The sequence below is a fragment of the Podarcis filfolensis genome, assembly GCF_964270895.1.
Source record: "Podarcis filfolensis genome assembly, chromosome: 1".
Lineage (NCBI taxonomy): Eukaryota > Metazoa > Chordata > Lepidosauria > Squamata > Lacertidae > Podarcis > Podarcis filfolensis.
In genome coordinates this window covers 72,320,968-72,338,215 of record NC_139604.1, presented here as the reverse complement: position 1 = coordinate 72,338,215, position 17,248 = coordinate 72,320,968, and the positions used below count along the sequence as shown (strand labels likewise).

The window sequence follows — 17,248 nt, the reverse complement described above, 5'->3', positions numbered from 1 at the left end:
TTTGCGACCGCACTCCTGACTGGCTGGGAAGGGGGGGGATTCCATCGGCCGGCCCAAATTAGGTCACCCCTGTGCGTTCCTAAAAGCAACACTTTTCCAGCCGGCCTTGTGCAATTGGGGGTGGGGTGGGATCAGGGGCAGGAGTGCGATCCCCCGTTGAATCTTTTCTAAGTGCATGAGGAGAGGGAGAGAGAGAGAAGCGAGGGGGCACGTTTGCTGGTGCTGCTGGGCTGGGAACTCCGCTTAAGCACGTGGCAGGCTTTTGCAGAGAGAGCAGCCCGCAAAGAGTCGACTTGACCCTCCACCGCCTGCTAGAAAGTTGAAGTTTCTGCTTCTTCAGTTCTTTGCAGTGCCCCGACGTTGCCGCGCTCCCCCCCCCCCCCCCCGCACGACAGATCGCCCTTTGCCCGGTGCACACAATGGGCTCTGAAGCCCCTCTCCGCTACCTCGCGGCGGGGCTGCTGCTGACGCTTTGCACCCGGGGGTCCCTGGGCGTCCCCACTTTCAGAAAGGAGAGGGGAGTTCATCCGGAGCCCGAGCTCAGCGATCGGCAGCACGAAGACAACCAGAGCTTCCAGTACGACCACGAGGCCTTCCTGGGCAAAGAAGAAGCTAAAACTTTCGACCAGCTCACCCCAGAGGAGAGCAAAGAAAGGCTGGGGTAAGACCGACCTCCTCCTAGTCCCCCCCCCCCACATAGGTTACTTGACCCGGTGAAAGTTCCTTCGCTTTATTCCTCTCCCACCCATCTTCATCTTCCCAAAGTAGAAAAATAAAATTAAAAAGGTGCGCCTCTTGAGTTCAAAACCAAAAGCAAAACCACGCTCTACGAAAAAAAAAAGTTTTCACTATGTCAGGTTGTCACTTTTAGCCCCAGGGAGTGTATTGTGAGTTCGACAGAGGGTGCAAGGTTGGGCAGAGACGGGAGAGCTCCCAGGATTTGCTGATAACGTGGCAGAGGGGAGCCCGCCCCCCTGAAGCTGCTTGGAATGGAGGGAGCGCGGAAGGGAGGGGAGAGAGAGATGGTTTCATTCGGGGAAAGTGCACTTGTGCGGGAAAGGAAAGGCGCTTTCGGATTCTGATCGTTCCCCACTTTGTGCAGTCGATTAAAAGCCGGTGGCGGCTCTTTTGAGTGAGAGATCACTTGGCCATAGCCGCTATGGGGAAAATGGTGATCAGGAACGATGGCACTTGTTGCAGAAAAACAAGCAAGCAAGCCAAAGGGTCCTTTGTCATCTTAAGAGACCAATAATGTTATTGCATCTTAAAAGACTAAGAATGTTATTAGACTTTCGTGGACCAGAACCCAACTCATCCTATGCATGGAGTGTAAAGTTACAGACAGAAAGTGTGTGTGTGTTGGGGGGGGGGAGTTATTACTATAAAGAATCAGATTCAAACAAGGTCTGGTGACAAGGGTAAAAGAAACGCTAATCCAAGCAGGTGTGCCCCATTCCCAACTCAGTTGTAATGTACTAATAACGAATGGGCAAAATTTCATTTAAACCCCCCCCCAAAAAACAACAACTATCTGTTAGAAATCAGTAGGGAAGCTTTTCGGTCCCTCTTAAAGTTTAGTAACTGGCTTGAAAGTTGTCATACTAAAGCCAAAAAGTTTTAAAGGAAGACTGGTGAGTTGGAGTTTATAGATGAGTTGGGCACCATTGGACTTGGGTGAACAGAATCTAAGAGTGCTTAGATCTCTACAGAAAACATTTGCCTGTTTTTAAGGTTCATTTAATTGCTCTACTTTGCCAATCCAGTATCAGTTTGGATGTGAGTCACACCCATATCGACTAGAACAATCCCCTCTGCAATCCTATGGATTTATTTTATTATTATTCTCCTGCTTTTTCCTCCAAGGAGCTCAAGCCTGCATCATGTTTATCTGCAAAACAATCCTTTGAGTGACTGGAGTGACTGGCCCAACAGCATATAACGTGTTTTGCAGCAAAGTGGAGATTTGAACCTGGGTCTTCCCAGGCCTAGTCCACCACTCTAACCATTACACCACACTAGCTCAGAACTGGGATGGAAGGTAGAGGAGTGTAGGTTTCCCTCAGTGATGAGTGAGCGCTCCAAGCTCAGAATGCAGTTGGCACACAGGTGCAAAGTGAGGCTCTGCTTCTGTCCACCTCTGAATTGTTGGGGGGGGGGTAGGGGGGATTTCTTCTGTTTCCCCTTCCCAACTCTGGGTTTAGGGGTAGAAAGAGGAATAGATTTCCCTCCTGACCTAATGCTGCATTTGGGGAAATAAAGGAAATGATATCTGAAGTAAAGTGGTAAAAATTGGTGTGAAAAGCATAGGCACAATAAAACGCTATTCATTCTTCACTGCTAAATCCCTTAAAAGAGGGGCAGGGAAGCCATTACGGTGTCCCCAGTACAAACAACCAGGGCAAAATCTGGTCAACTGATGCCATTATGATGACATGCGATTGAGAGGTTGGTGGTGCTACCCACCTGTCAGGCTGGGGTTGCAGATCCAGTTCCCTACCCATGCCTTTCTTAAAAGGAAAAAAAAAAGTCCTTAATTTGTTCGGCACCAGTTTGCAAACTCGGAACACAGAGTAGGACAATGGAAGGAAGAGTTCATTATTTCTCCTGCATTATTCTTGCCATCTTGTACAGTGGTACCTCAGGTTAAGTACTTAATTCATTCCGGAAGTCCGTACTTCACCTGAAACTGTTCTTAACCTGAAGCACCACTTTAGCTAATGGGGCCTCCTGCTGCTGCCGTGCTGCCAGAGCACAATTTCTGTTCTCATCTTGAAGCAAAGTTCTTAACCTGAAGCACTATTTCTGGGTTAGCGGATTCTGTAACCTGCAGCGTATGTAACCTGAAGCATATGTAACCTGAGGTACCACTGTATTTAGGCAATTTTATTGGCCCCATGGGGTAAACATTATAGTGCATAGATTGGTCATTAGAGCTTCAACTTCCAGTCCCTCTGAAAATGTTTGTGGAAAATTGTTGCAAGCACTTATCATCATATTGGCTTTGGTAGCTTGTTTCTCACAACATGACTATCCATAAGCACTGCAAGTTGGAAATTAAGATTTCTTCAAAACAGTCCAGCAATCTTTCATTCCACTATCATTTATTTGAAACCAGTGTCTCCAGCTTTTTGCTGTTGCTTGCTACATCTGATCTGATCTTTGCGGCCTAGTTCAAATGGTGATCCCATGTTGAATGTACTACTTCAGGCTGCAAGTGGGAACTTACATAACTGAATGCTCTTCCATTTTAAAAAAGAAATCCCTGCAAATAAACATCTAGATGTCAGGGAGAAAACTAAGCTAGAATGTCCCTCCCTGGCATCTAATTTTGTGCATGGTAGTTTGTTTGTTTTAGAGTTTTTGTTAACATAATTTTGATAGGACAGAACAATCCTGCCCTCATCTCCTAGAGGAGACAAGGAGAGTCTAAGGTAAAATAAAAAAAACAAACTAGCAAACAATCTGTAAGTAAGCTTCAGAAAGCATCAAAATTCAAATTCACAAAGTTCATAGCAGCCAGAAAGTTTTGTATGCTGCTGGGAGATGTATTTTATCTATGCTTGCATAAACAATAAAACGGTGCTAGTCTGCCTCAAAAGAATCTTTAAAGTTTGTTTCTCCAGCCAGATGTGGATTATTTGTTAATTTTTCCAAACTGTCTTCTACCAATTATTTATTTGTATTTTTATGTTGTGACCCACCCTGTGATCTTCAGATGAAGGGCAAAATACAAATAAAACAAACAAATAGTAACGTGGTGCCCTTTAGGTCCTTCCAATATTGAGCAACAACTAACTGGGCAGCTGCAAGACAATAACCAGTTAGAGGTTTGAAATGACAGTCCCTTTTGATGTTTTGAAAAACGTTCCAACAGGACCAATTCCAGAAATTTCAATAGTTGCTGTCCAGTCACTTTAGTAATTTCTACAAAGGCCACAGTCTAAAACTGCGGCCCTTTTTCACAAGTCCCCCAAATAAGCTGGAATGGTCCTGGTTCCTTACATCCTCTCCAACATAGCCTCAAGTTCAATATCTTCATTTGAAATAGTCTCATAGGCGTCATATACATGGTTTGCATAATTTTTAATGTTTGTTCCCTTGTGCTTGATGTTCCCAATTTAAATGGGAATTTTAACCATTAAGGATTTCCAGCAATTCAGTCAAAATGTTCCAGTCTGACTCCCACATTTGTCTCAGGCCCTCTGCAGAGTCCACATCAATGATAAGAAGTAAATTATCAATATGGGATACCAATCCCTTCCCTTTGCCATCAGAGCTCATGGAAGTTTTTGATCGTGTGAACTCCCAACTACAGTCTGAAGTGGGACAGTCAACATGCAAGTTTGTTTTCTATTCGAAACCTTTTCGGAAAATTTAACTTTTGTATGCTAACTCTGACTTGCCAGCCCTTTTCTATCTCATTGGAACGGAGAAGAGAAGAGAGATATGTACGAAGAGGGGGAAATCATAGCAACACATAGGAAGTTGTCTTATTTAGGGTCTAAGTTTAGACCTTTGGTCCATCTAGTTCTTGTTCAATATTGTCTATGCTGACTGTCAGTGGTTTCCCAGGTCTTCATATGGGTTTTAGCCCTACTTTGTAGCCTGCCACTGAGCAGTGGTAGGCTGGAGAAGATTTAAACACTGTGCTGACTGCAATCTGTAATACAGTAGTGTCATTTTGCTACAGTAAGCAGAGAAGGGGAGCTGGCATGCATATTGCATTTCTAAGCAGAACATTCTTCTCTAATGATAAATGTTTCTGTGGTTTTCTTTCTCCTACTGACAGTGGGAAAATGTCACATTTTCCAGCAAGTGTGGAAACGCAGTTCCACATGCTTGATCAACAATATTCCATTAGAAGAGTTTTTGACAGAGAATGACAAGGACAATCCAACTGTGACTGAGAATAAGTTGTTGGCTACATGAAACTCCTTCTCTTCCCCAACACACTTTCTGAGAGATAGTAGAGAACAAATATTCCAAATGCCCACCTTGAAAGGCCCTGGGAGAGTGTTCTTGGAAGATAAAAACCTGTGGAAAAACTTCTTCTGACTCCTACTGATCTGTCTTTAAATTCAAAACTTCTAATCTGTGGCTGGCAACCAGTGTTACTTGGAGTGTTACTTAGAATAAACCCACTGAAATTGATGAACATAACTAGGTCCATTTGCGGGAGGCAGTGCAAGACAGGAGTGCCTGGCATGCTCTGGTCCATGGGGTCACGAAGAGTCGGACATGACTAAACAACAACAACAACTAGGTCCATTAATTTCAACGTGTCTACTCCTAAGTACTCAACTTAGTTGAGTACCACACTATGTCATTTATTTAGAAATGGGTCATCATAGGTACCAGTTGGAAGCCCTGTCTCTCGCAAACATAGTTGTTCAAGAGAACCCTGCAGAAATCTTGCAGTTTCTAATAATCCATTTTACTTTTTCTATTACTGCAGGAAAATTGTTAATCGAATTGATGATAACAAAGATGGCTTCGTCACCACAGAGGAACTGAAAAACTGGATTAAGCGAGTGCAGAAACGCTACATCTTTGAAAACGTGGCAAAAGTCTGGAAGGATTATGACCTCAACAAAGACAACAAAATTTCTTGGGAAGAATACAAACAAGCCACATATGGCTATTACCTCGGTGAGTAACTTTGAGAGACAAAATTGAACCTGCATACTTGGGAATCCCAGAGTGATAGCCAACATGTTTGCCCACCTGTCCTAGGATGTCAGGAAATCACAGTTCAGTGGAAGAATCAGAAGCAAATTCATAGTTTGCTCCTGATTCTTCACTTTCAGCTGCAGATGTGAAAAGAGAATCTTGCGCTGCTTTCCATGCCTAAAGCAAAGCTTATATATATATAGCGCTGAAAGTAAGCCCTGCTTGTGGCAGGATTCACCTGCAGTTAAGGACTCCTGAGTGGAACTAGTTCTGGCAGGACTTTTATTTGGCAGAGCCAGGGGAAAATGGTTTCTGATGCGCTTAACCAGGCCTGTGGGGCCAGATGTTCCTCACCTGTAATCTGAATACAATCAGAGGCACAAACTCACTTTGCTTAGAAAAAAGAGAGACTACTTTACTTGTTTTGATACTATTTCTGGAGTTATTATGACATAGCAAGTGTTCTCTCCCTATGTTTTTATTAGCTTTGAAAGCGGTTAGACAAATTTGCGGAGATTAAGGTTATTGGTGGCTACTAGCCACAATCACTATATAGTACCTCCAGATTCAAAGGGAGGGTGGCTCTGGATACTAGTTGCTAGGGAGCGACAGCAGGAGCCGTGTATTGCACTCAAGACCTGCTTTGGGGCTTCTTGGAAGCACAGTGCTACATGAGATAGGCCTTTGGTCTGATTTCTTACTTCTAGAAGGGTTTAAGTCACGTGTCATCTGTAGACATCACTCAGGCCTTTGTTACATACTCACCAGTCCTGTTTGTCTCCATCTTGTCTTATTATTCTGGTTTTCTAGAAAACCCAGCTGAGTTTGAAGATGCAACAGAGCAGCACAATTTCAAAAAAATGATGCCCAGGGATGAAAGAAGATTCAAAAGAGCTGACCTGGATGGTGATTCCGAAGTCACTCGTGAGGAGTTCACAGCTTTCCTTCACCCAGAGGAATTTGAGCATATGAAAGACATTGTTGTTCTAGTAAGCAGCAGAAAAGCCAATCTCCTTTCTTTCGGTTTCCGTTTATTAAAGAGGTTTGAAAGCTGGCTTCCTCATCTTTCAGGGCAAGGTTTCCCAGACAATAGTCGCCAGCTATTTCAACAGGAAGGAAAGCTGTTTAAATAATCCTGCTTTGGTTATTTAAACGTGACCTGCTTGGTGACCTCCCTAATATGTTGATCAATATCACATGAATAGCTAGAAAGCTTGGAAGCAAAGTGATAGGTTAGGCCTGAACCAGTTTTGCCCAGAATGTTGTCATCTTTAAGTGTGCTGCTGAGGACTTCAATCAGACAAGCAACCTGATTTTATCATGCTACATTGGCTGACACTACAGTGTGGGGGAAATTTTTTAAACTGATTTTGTAGCTAATACAGCATCCTGTGTAAGTCAATGCAACCAGAACTGCACATTTCTGTTGCACCTGCCTTTGGTAAACCCTTTCAGCCTCCTGGATTTTACAGGCACACCACTGCTTCAGCAAGACAACGCAGGTCCATTGTAGTGGCCTATGAGATGAGGTTTACAGAGTTGCCTATGCCCCACCACCACCTCGCTCTTCCTCAGATGTCCCTTATTCAGGGACTTGCTAGGACACAGAAAGTTTCTGGACCAGGTATGGGGAACCTGTGACCCTCCAGATGTTCTTGGACTCCCCCATAATATGGCTAATGGGCAGGGATAATGGGAGCAACATCTGGAGGACCAGAGGTTTCCCATCCCTGGTCTGCACTGACTGGAAGCAGCTCTCAAGGGTATCAAGACAAGAGTCTTTCCCAGCCCTGCATGGATATGCCATGGAGTTAACCCAAGACCTAATGCATGTAAAGCATGTTCTCGGTTACTAAGCTACAGCCCTTTCTTAGTTGTAGGAACTGGGTACATCATTCCTGATTTAGATGACAGAATAGAATTCTTTTATTCTAGACCTTTGTTTTTTAATTTTCTGTTGTGAACCACCCTGAGGTCTATGGGCATAGGGTGGTATACAAAATAAATAAATAAACAATAGATTAAATATTTATTTTATTATTAAGCTTAGAATAAGCTTTTCTTTAATTTCATAAGATATTAATTCATTTATAGCAGTCCCTATCGCTTATCAATGTTTATTGTGAAGCTATATCTCTCTATATATATCTGTAGGACGTGTTCTGTTTTAGTTGTTTGGTGAATTTTTAAATTAATACACTTTTATGAGTTTGGGGGTTTACTTTTGGGGGATTTTTTAAGCTTAGGGATAATATTTTCTCTTTCTCAATATTATATCATTATTGATATTTCCGTGTGTGTGTGTTAAAGGCTTTACCCTTGATGTAAAGTGACAGCTCAGAATGAAATGGTTTTATAATCAGTTTGGGCAACAAATACACACCTCTGCAATGACAGCTTTTTTCCCTTATTGTGACAGGAAACCCTGGAGGACATAGACAAAAATGAGGATGGATTTGTGGATCAAGATGAATACATTGGTAAGCTGCAGCAAGGGGATTTCCAATATTTATTATTTTATTTTAAAAGTTTTATTATGCCTAGTTTGGACAGTCTTCTCCCCAAGTCAAGGGGAGAAAGAGGCATGCGACATTTGTCATGTCTAGTTTGCACCTCAGATTACCGAAGTACATGGTACCCTCTGTGGTTCTCTCAGTGGAAGTGGGCGCCTTTGGAGTGCTGGTTGTGTCAACCCCATATATTACAAAAAAGAATGTTCTGGATGCATAACAATGAAGCAGGCCCCTGTTGATTCCCCTCATGTTCTTGCATTTTCAAAGCACCATTGGCATTTGCCACAGAGTGCTTAATGTTGTTCAGTACTAAGGAGTTAATATGAGAGAAGTAATTCTTGGGGCACTGAGGCTTCCCTCCCACCCCCTAAGTCTCTCTAAAAGCCATCCAGTTTCATGTAGATGATTTTTGTTTCCCCAAGTTTCCTTCTGCCTTTTATTCCCTTTCCCACTATTGCTCGTTTGATTCTGATGTTATTCACACAGACACTTGCTGGCAGAGACAAGATGCAATGTTGCTCTGGGTCCTTTTTCTTCCCATACTTCTGAACCTAGCATAAAAGATTGTGATTGCATCGTAAGAGGGGATCTTGAAAGAGTTGTGACTTCTCCAGCCTTAGAAGAAACCTACTGAGTGAAAGGCATTAGGGCCAAAGTTCTCCTTTACATTTTATTTTAAAAAATATACGTTTCTCCATCGGGATGAATAACAAAAGGTGATAAAGCAACATGGAACCTTATCAAAATGCCACATAGCATTACAAATAAAACTCTAATAGTAAAAACCAAAATAGAGATGCAGTTTTTTGTCTTTGTAGAAAAAGAGGGTGGGGGGCTTTTGCTGAGGGTGCTTGTAACGATTTGAGCCACTGAAGGCAAGAACCTGGGTCAGTTGCTCGTGAGCATGAGAAACGAGGAGTGAGTGGACAATCCCTGGTGTGAGACAGAATGCAAAATGTTGCTGAGGCCGTTTCATTGTTTTAGTAATCTCTATGTCCTTATTTGCTTTGCCCAGGTATTTGACTAAACTGGAAATTCCAATTGTAGTTTAGCTTGTTTTATGATGGAGCCCTTAGTCTGCTTAGTCTATTCATTGGACTGGTTTTGATGAATTCTCTTAATTTTTGTACATTGGGAGGAACATTATGTTCATTTGTCAACACAAACACTTCTGCTTGCTAAACAGAACAATCTTTCTCGGGGTTCCAACCTCCCCCAGAGCCCATAGGGTGTGGCCCACACGGGAAGAGAAGAGGGATGGAAAGCCTGTTGCAATAGCAGGACGTGTTGTGCTAGCGCACATTAGTGCCATTGCTTAGTTCAAACCCTTTCTATATATTTTTTCCTGTATATTTTTATTATTTTATTGTACCCTGCTCTGGGATTGAAATATTCAGTGAAGAGCTGGTTATAAAATCATAGATAGATAAATAGATGGATAGCTGGATAGATAGATATACGGCATATGGGAGAGGTAAAGAGAGTAAGTAGCAGGTAGGATCTTATTTTCCCCACTTGAGAAGTATAGTCAGACTTCCATAAAAGTTACGGATAGCATATGGCTGGTTTCCAGTACCTGTGTGGATGACAACAGTAATTCAGTGGACGAATAGGAATACAGTGGTACCTCGGGTTACAGACGCTTCAGGTTATAGATGCTTCAGGTTACAGACTCTGCTAACCCAGAAATAGTACCTCGGGTGAAGAACTTTGCTTCAGGATGAGAACAGAAATCGCGTGGTGGCAGCAGCAGGAGGCCCCATTAGCTAAAGTGGTGTCTCAGGTTAAGAACAGGTTCAGGTTAAGAACGGACCTCCGGAACGAATTAAGTTCTTAACCCGAGGTACCACTGTATGCCTTTTCCTGCACTGTGTGCAATGCAATGTGTAATGTGCACTCTCCACAAATGGAAGCCCTCACTAATGGTTGCCCACTTCACATGATTTCTCCTTCCTCATGAGAAATTATGAGATTCCACCTTCCTTGCCTACAGAACCACTGTCATTCTTTTACATGTGTGGAGGAGAGGAGAGGATACTCCTCCTTTATGCAAAGACACTTGCCACTTTGGCCAGCAGCTGGACTGGGCCTAGATATTGGGTTTTTTTTTTTTTTGTATTAACTTTCAACAGCACTAAGGCTGTATAAGCTTGCCAATGGCCAGGGGGATAATCCCCATGTAGATCTCAAAGTCTGACAGATACCATCAGCCTCCACGTCGGTTTTCATTACCACCATCGTATGGCTTAATTGAGCATTACAAATACGTTGACAAAAGTTAAAAGCCCACATCACTTTTTACTAGACTGCCCACCGACGAAAATCCTGATGTAAATCATTTGTGGTATATCAGCAGCATGAAACAAACAAACTCTGTACATGTAGAAGATGTTTGTGCCTGCTTATCTGGAGGCAGTTCTCATTCTTTATAGGTGAGCAGTGATATTCAAGGCCAAGTTAATTGTGCCCATAGTAGATGGTATGATGGGAATGCAGCTTTTCTTTAGGTGTTTGGCTGGAGCATTGCTCTCCATCTTTTCTGGCAGGTCTTGATAAGGCAATGCAGAAGTGAGCAAGCCCAGGCCTGGTACCGAATGTGGCCCTTTAGGCCTCCTTGTATGGCCCCTGGAACTTCAGGCCACACCCCTCACTGAGCCTTGCTTTTCACCCTGAATGTTGTTCCCTGGCTGGAATATGTCCTTGAACTTTGCTAATGCCTCTTGCTTGTCTAGATGGAGGAGAGGGAGGCCTGGTGAGCTGGAAAAGCTTCCCCTCCCTTGAGGTAGCAGAACAGTTATTGAATGGTATGGGCATAGTGATAACAGTGAGGGTACTAGGCGGATAAGTCATAATTCAATAGATAACTCATAGCAGTGTTCCATCTGTCTTCACGAGGGTAATTTACGCAGTCGATGGCTGGAAAATGACACCTCTTTCTAATACACCATATATACAGTGGTGCCTCGCAAGACGAAAAGAATCCGTTCCGCGAGTCTCTTCGTCTTGCGGTTTTTTCGTCTTGCGAAGCAAGCCCATTAGCGGATTAGCGCTATTAGCGGCTTAGCGGGCTTAGCGGATCAGCTGATAAGCCGCTTAGCGGACCAGCTGATAAGCGGCTTAGCGATCAGCTGTTAAGCGGCTTAGCGGATCAGCTGATAAGCGGCTTAGCGATCAGCTGTTAAGCGGCTTAGCGGATCAGCTGATAAGCAGCTTAGCGATCAGCTGTTAAGCGGCTTAGCGGCTTGGGAAAAGGGGGGGGGAAGGAAAAAAACCCCGCAGGAACTCGCAAGACATTTTCGTCTTGCGAAGCAAGCCCATAGGAAATTCGTTTTGCGAAGCACCTCCAAAACGGAAAACCCTTTCGTCTAGCGGGTTTTCCGTCTTGCGAGGCATTCGTCTTGCGGGGCACCACTGTAATGACTTGTATCTCCAAAGATGCACTCAAAATTACCTACTAAGTTGTACTTATTGGCCTTGCATCATCTTACATTATTTCCTGCTCTTCTTGTGGCCTACTGCTTTGTTGTGGAGAGGAAATTGCAGATGAGAGTAGCAGATCTAGCTTTTAGGAAAGGGAAAAACGTATATATGTTGTGTGAGATATTTAAGCTTGGTTGCCTCCTTATGGTGGTGACTGGCATTCTGACTCTGACAGCAGCTGGCACAGCAAAATGCTGAATGAAGATAAAGACGAGATGGACCTGCCACCAAGCAAACACAAAATAGGCATAGAGAGCAGGTCATCATTGTGAAAGTATTTAGAGTGAAGTCTCCCCTCCCCAGGATTTATAACCAGGAGAGGTTAAGAATGGAAGAAAGTGTAACAGATAACAATAAATAATAAACATGACACTGTTTCCTCTCAGCTGATATGTTTGCGCATGAAGATGGTGGTCCAGAACCTGACTGGGTGATAACTGAACGGGAGCAGTTTGCAGATTTTCGAGATCTCAACAAGGATGGGAAGATGGATAAAGAGGAGATACGACACTGGATTCTCCCACAAGACTATGATCATGCACAAGCCGAAGCCAGACACTTAGTATATGAGTCGGATGTCGACAAGGTACTTAGTTCTTTCACAGAGTTCATGAATGGTAGATTATTGGTTTACTTGCTGCCTTTTTATATAATGTCAGCCTACCAAGAGTCAAACCTGAAGGAATATGATAACGTTAACCCACTGATCATTCAGGAAACACAGAAAAGGTAAACTATGATGGAAGTGGGAGAGATCCAAATGTTAGACCCAAATGATAAGAGTTTACATTAAGTGTCCTAATTCCGAGATCAATGTGTGGTCATATTTGCATAGAATTCTGTGTGCTGTATTAACTTTTCGTAACAGTGGAAGTGTGCAGATAAATTCCACAAAACTTTCAGTGCCTACAAGTCATTATATCTATATGCTGTTAGAATTCCTCCATATATGCCTTTGGATTACCAGTTGTTGGTAAGCGGCAGCAGAAAAATGAACTACATGGGCCTTTGATCTGATCCAGCAGGGCTCTTTCTATGTTCTAATCCTGCCATTGTAATGAATGGGGAAACGTTTTATGCTGGAGGAGCCCAGATATTCACATCAAACTCCATAATACAGAAGGGGACTGGGCTTGATTGTTTCAGAGACACTCCCCACTCTGCAACTAGAAATATGAAAGATAGTGGTGTAGGCTGGGTCTGGTGTGTGTTATTTGATTGATATGTTTATATTCCCTGCCTTCTCCCACATCCATGCCTATCCAGCATATAAGAGAAACAAATTCTAGCAATAAAACCTGATAAAGTAAAATCTTTATAAACTTTATAAATTTACTTTATAAAGTTAAATCCTACAAATACAAAACTAATTTGTTTAAAAAATCCAAGGGCAGCCTAAAATTGACATAAGATAGTCCAGGGTAATAGACCAGCCTCCACTACAAATTTCAAAAGAGTGCTCTTGTTTAGTGTTCCAGTCAGTTTGCCATGTCCCCCTCCAGGACACTATTCCATCTTCGTTTTTTTGGCCAACAGCCTGTCAGCATTCTGAGGACACATAGTCTTCATTTATTAATTTTTGGTGGGGATGGGTGTGTGTGTGTCACTAGATACTTTTATACTTTGGTAAACCTCAGAGCTCTACTGACATTTGGTTAAACACAAAGAGTGCTTATGTTGCCCACTCTTTGAGTAAATACAGCTTATGAGTATATTGCCTCATGCCATGAGGGTCTTTTCTTAGTGAATCACAGAGCAGAATAAAGTTCTGTTGTTTTTAGACACAGCACTCAAACCCTTTAATAGAAGCTCAGTTTAGATTATACTAAAGATTTTCATTTTCACCCCCTCCAGGACCACATGTTAACCAAAGAAGAGATTCTGGACAACTGGAATATGTTTGTTGGAAGCCAAGCCACAAATTATGGAGAAGACCTCACAAAAAACCATGATGAGCTATGATGTTTTTTGAAAAGCAAATACACTAGAGACTTGGGTCATGTTTTCCTGTATATAACCAAAGTAATAGTGGCTATTTTAGCAGATTATATTTTTAATAAGGCTGTTTTTAGCATTGTTGAATATACAATAGGTTTACCACTTTTTTAATTGCACATTTTTATTATACATTTCAGTATAATTTTGAGGATGCACTTTTCAGTTATAGCTTTTGATACACTTTCACCTCAGCCATAAATACTCAGACTTGGAATTCTCACTGACATTGGTGAGACTTAGCTTGTAAAATGTAGCATGGAAGATGAGTAGCCTCATAGGATGCCCTTGTATGTTGTTGACCCACACTGTCTCACACTGCAAGTGTGTGTGTGGCAGGTCGCTAATGGTTCAGTGCTCCCTCATAACACATTAAAAAAGGTCAGGCTGCAATTCTGTGCACGTCTAGCTGGGAGTAACTCCTGTTAAACTCGGTGGGCCTTCTGAGTAGACGCATGCAGGATTGCACAATAGGTAGGATAGTCTTCCTGACATGCTGGTTTCCTTTGATAGAGAAGACTTTTTCATAAGGACATAATAAGAACTGTACTGAATCAGGCCATCTGTTCCAGCATCCTGTTCTTGCAGAGGCCAACCAGATGCCTATGGGAAGCCTTGAAGCAGGACCTAAATGCAACAGCACTTTCCTCCCTTGGGATTTCCATGTGTACAGAGTTTGGGCTTCCCATCCATTTCCATGGCAGTGGTGGCTTTCACATACCCTTGCAGATGGAGAAGCCCTGGGTGGAGGGAACTATATGAATGGTTGGAAGCTCCTGCCTTGGCTTAAAGACATTGTCCTAAATTAGAACCAATAAATCTCATTGGCATTTGAAAGACAGCATTGCCACATGGTGTGATGTTTCTGTTCAGACGGCAGAGCTGCTGTTTTCGACACTTTCCCTGTGTTTGGTAGAGGGATCCGCTTCATATTTATGAAGTGGGTTTTGCCAAATATTATGAGTGGATAGCAGTCATTTCACAGTGGAAATGAAGACACACCGCATTTCCAAACTGGGCCTTTTGTGAGCATTCAAGAGCCTTTGAACTTTGTATTGAATTTCCAGAGAGGCTATACAGCACAACGAGTCTGAGTTTGTTGTATGTGTGTATATACATATGCATTGCCACTTTAAGGAGGTTTTATGCTATCAGCTAATAAAAGCTTTTAATTTAGGGGCTTAGAGAAGAGCTGTATTTCAGAATGCATATGAGCTGTTGCGTATGATACAATTGCATTTTTGCCTGTATTGACTTGAAGATACGAACGATAAAAAATATTACATCTTTTTGATAATTTAAAGGTCTTAAAGTGGGAATGAAGAAGGGTTTCATACAAAATCTTAAAATGCTAGTTTGCTCATGTCCTGATGAAATTTTCCTGCCTGTGATATCAAGTGGGGAGGGAAACATACAGCATAAGAATGTTAACATGCAATGTAATTTATATATCAAGGGGCAGGGTTTATCCCTTGCTCATCCCTGAAAGCTGTTTACTACTGCTGTGTAAGAGTAATACTTTTTCCCATTTCTTCCCCCCCCCCCCCGCCATCTGCAGACTAGACTAAGAGTGCCTCTTTCAAAAATGGCACAAAGCTGCATTTTGTGAAATGCATTGTTAGTGACATGAAGGTGAGAAGTGGAATCGCTGCAAACACACTGCTCCCCCCCCCCCCCAGCTGCAAGAAACTCACATTTTTTTCTGGGCAATGGGTACAATAAGGGGATACACTCTGTGGAAGTGAGAAAGCTGAAGATTACTAGCTAGGCAAACTAATGAATGGTTACCAAACCCAACCACAATTTGTGGAATCTTGCTGGGGATCCTTAATTTGGCTGTAGCTCCCTGATGTAGGTCCCATATATGTTTGGAGATACTCAAAGCAACCGTATAGAGTAGAAAGAGGGTTTTTAGAGAGGGCTCACTGACAGATTCTTGTTTGAGCCTTAAGTAAGGTGATGCTTACTTAATTTTAGCAGTAAAATAGCCTCATGGATTTATTTACTAGAAGAAGAGTTTGGATTTGATATCCCGCTTTATCACTACCCTAAGGAGTCTCAAAGTGGCTAACAATCTCCTTTCCCTTCCTCCCCCACAACAAACACTCTGTGAGGTGAGTGGGGCTGAGAGACTTCAGAGAAGTGTGACTGGCCCAAGGTCACCCACCAGCTGCATGTGGAGGAGCGGAGAAGCAACCCCGGTTCACCAGATTACAAGTCCACCACTCTTAACCACTACACCACACTGGCTCTAGACCATTCTCTGCACAATAGGTGTTAGGCCTGCTGGAGTTTTCCATTGCCCTGGCCTACCAGATCCCCATGTGTTCAGCCCCCCCCCTCAAATGTGCATGCCCCTGAAGATTGGTGTAAGGAACTGCCACCAGAAGATCCGAAAAAGGCAGTGGGGAAAAAATCCAATTAATTTTGGATTTTAATCACTTCAGTAACACATTGGAGCCTTGGTTATAGTGTAAGGTGATTTTTTTTTTTAAGGGGTAAATCACATTTCCTAATTGGACTAACCTTGAAATATTTTGGTAATCCATATTTAGGCACAATCTGTTTCAACTGGAAACTAGCACTGGTGACCCACAAAGCAATAAACAGACAGGCAGCTGTTACTACTGCATGCTTTCTGCAACTTCAGTAACAGTGAATATGTGCAGTGTACTAAATTCTCCTTTCAAGCTCAATGCACCGAGCAAGAGTAACTCTAAAAGAGACTAGGGCTCCTGGGTTTAAATTTAACACTATTTAAGGAAAGCAAACCTTTGCTAGGGGACATAGCTGTTAACATTGTGATTTTTCAAGCATTAGGGTTCTAATGGGGTTTGACTGTTCCAGAGATAACATATTTTTTTCTAGGTAACATATATCAAGTCCGATTACGAGCAAAAGCTACAAAATTTTACTGTAATGTGAAATACTGTAATGTCAGATAGCATTATTTATCTGCTTAATATGACAAAAAGCATTAATTGCTGGGAGCCATGATTCAGTCCAGCAATATGGAAATCCATTTTGTGCCTATCTCATCAGTTGTTGCAGAGTTTTCCTAATGAATTGTGATGTGAGATTCTGCTGGGAAATGTGTTTGTCTCTCTCCCCCCACCCCCGCCCCCACTTGCAGGTTCAGTGTGCTCACTGTTGTGACATAGATCCTCCATTAACTAAATGTTTTCATTAAGGTAGTGCCACGACACATCACGGGCGCATCTCTTTCCTCTTCGATATCTGGAATAGCCGTAATCATTACTCCACATGCAGTTTTAATTATTAGAATTTACCAAACGGACTAAGTGGCTAATGCTCATTGTTTTAAAAGTCCCTCTTAACTATTCAATCAGATTAAATGTGTCATCCATTTCCAATCAAGGTGGTATGCAGATATCCCACAGGAAAGGGAAAATGCAGCACACTCTGATCTAATGACTTTTACATAAAGGTTGCCTTAATGCTTTACATTTTGCAACACAGAAACTGATCTTAATTCCCACTGAAGTCAGTGGTAAGTTTCTCATAAAATTGAGGAGAGGAGCAGAAACCACACCTTCTTCCTGGTTAATAGTGATAATTGACTATAAGTT

The 17,248-nt window shown here is 42.5% G+C and overlaps 1 protein-coding gene across 1 annotated transcript; it reads left to right on the top strand.

Annotated features, from left to right (window-relative positions):
- The first annotated feature begins 38 nt into the window (after window positions 1–38).
- RCN1 (reticulocalbin 1) lies at window positions 39–14,834 on the top strand. The gene is made up of 6 exons (XM_083599943.1): window positions 39–661; window positions 5,456–5,649; window positions 6,481–6,659; window positions 8,090–8,150; window positions 12,050–12,249; window positions 13,518–14,834. The coding sequence occupies exons 1-6, from the start codon at window positions 420–422 to the stop codon at window positions 13,623–13,625; spliced, it is 984 nt and encodes a 327-aa protein (XP_083456069.1). The 5' UTR covers window positions 39–419; the 3' UTR covers window positions 13,626–14,834.
- Window positions 14,835–17,248: the final 2,414 nt, after the last annotated feature.

Bases quoted from the DNA above. Each gene is read 5' to 3' on its own strand.
- RCN1 (XM_083599943.1), top strand. From the start codon at position 420: ATGGGCTCTGAAGCCCCTCTCCGCTACCTCGCGGCGGGGCTGCTGCTG. The intron at 5,650-6,480 runs GTGAGTAACTTT...CTGGTTTTCTAG, and splicing joins CACATATGGCTATTACCTCG to AAAACCCAGCTGAGTTTGAA. The intron at 12,250-13,517 runs GTACTTAGTTCT...CACCCCCTCCAG, and splicing joins ATGAGTCGGATGTCGACAAG to GACCACATGTTAACCAAAGA.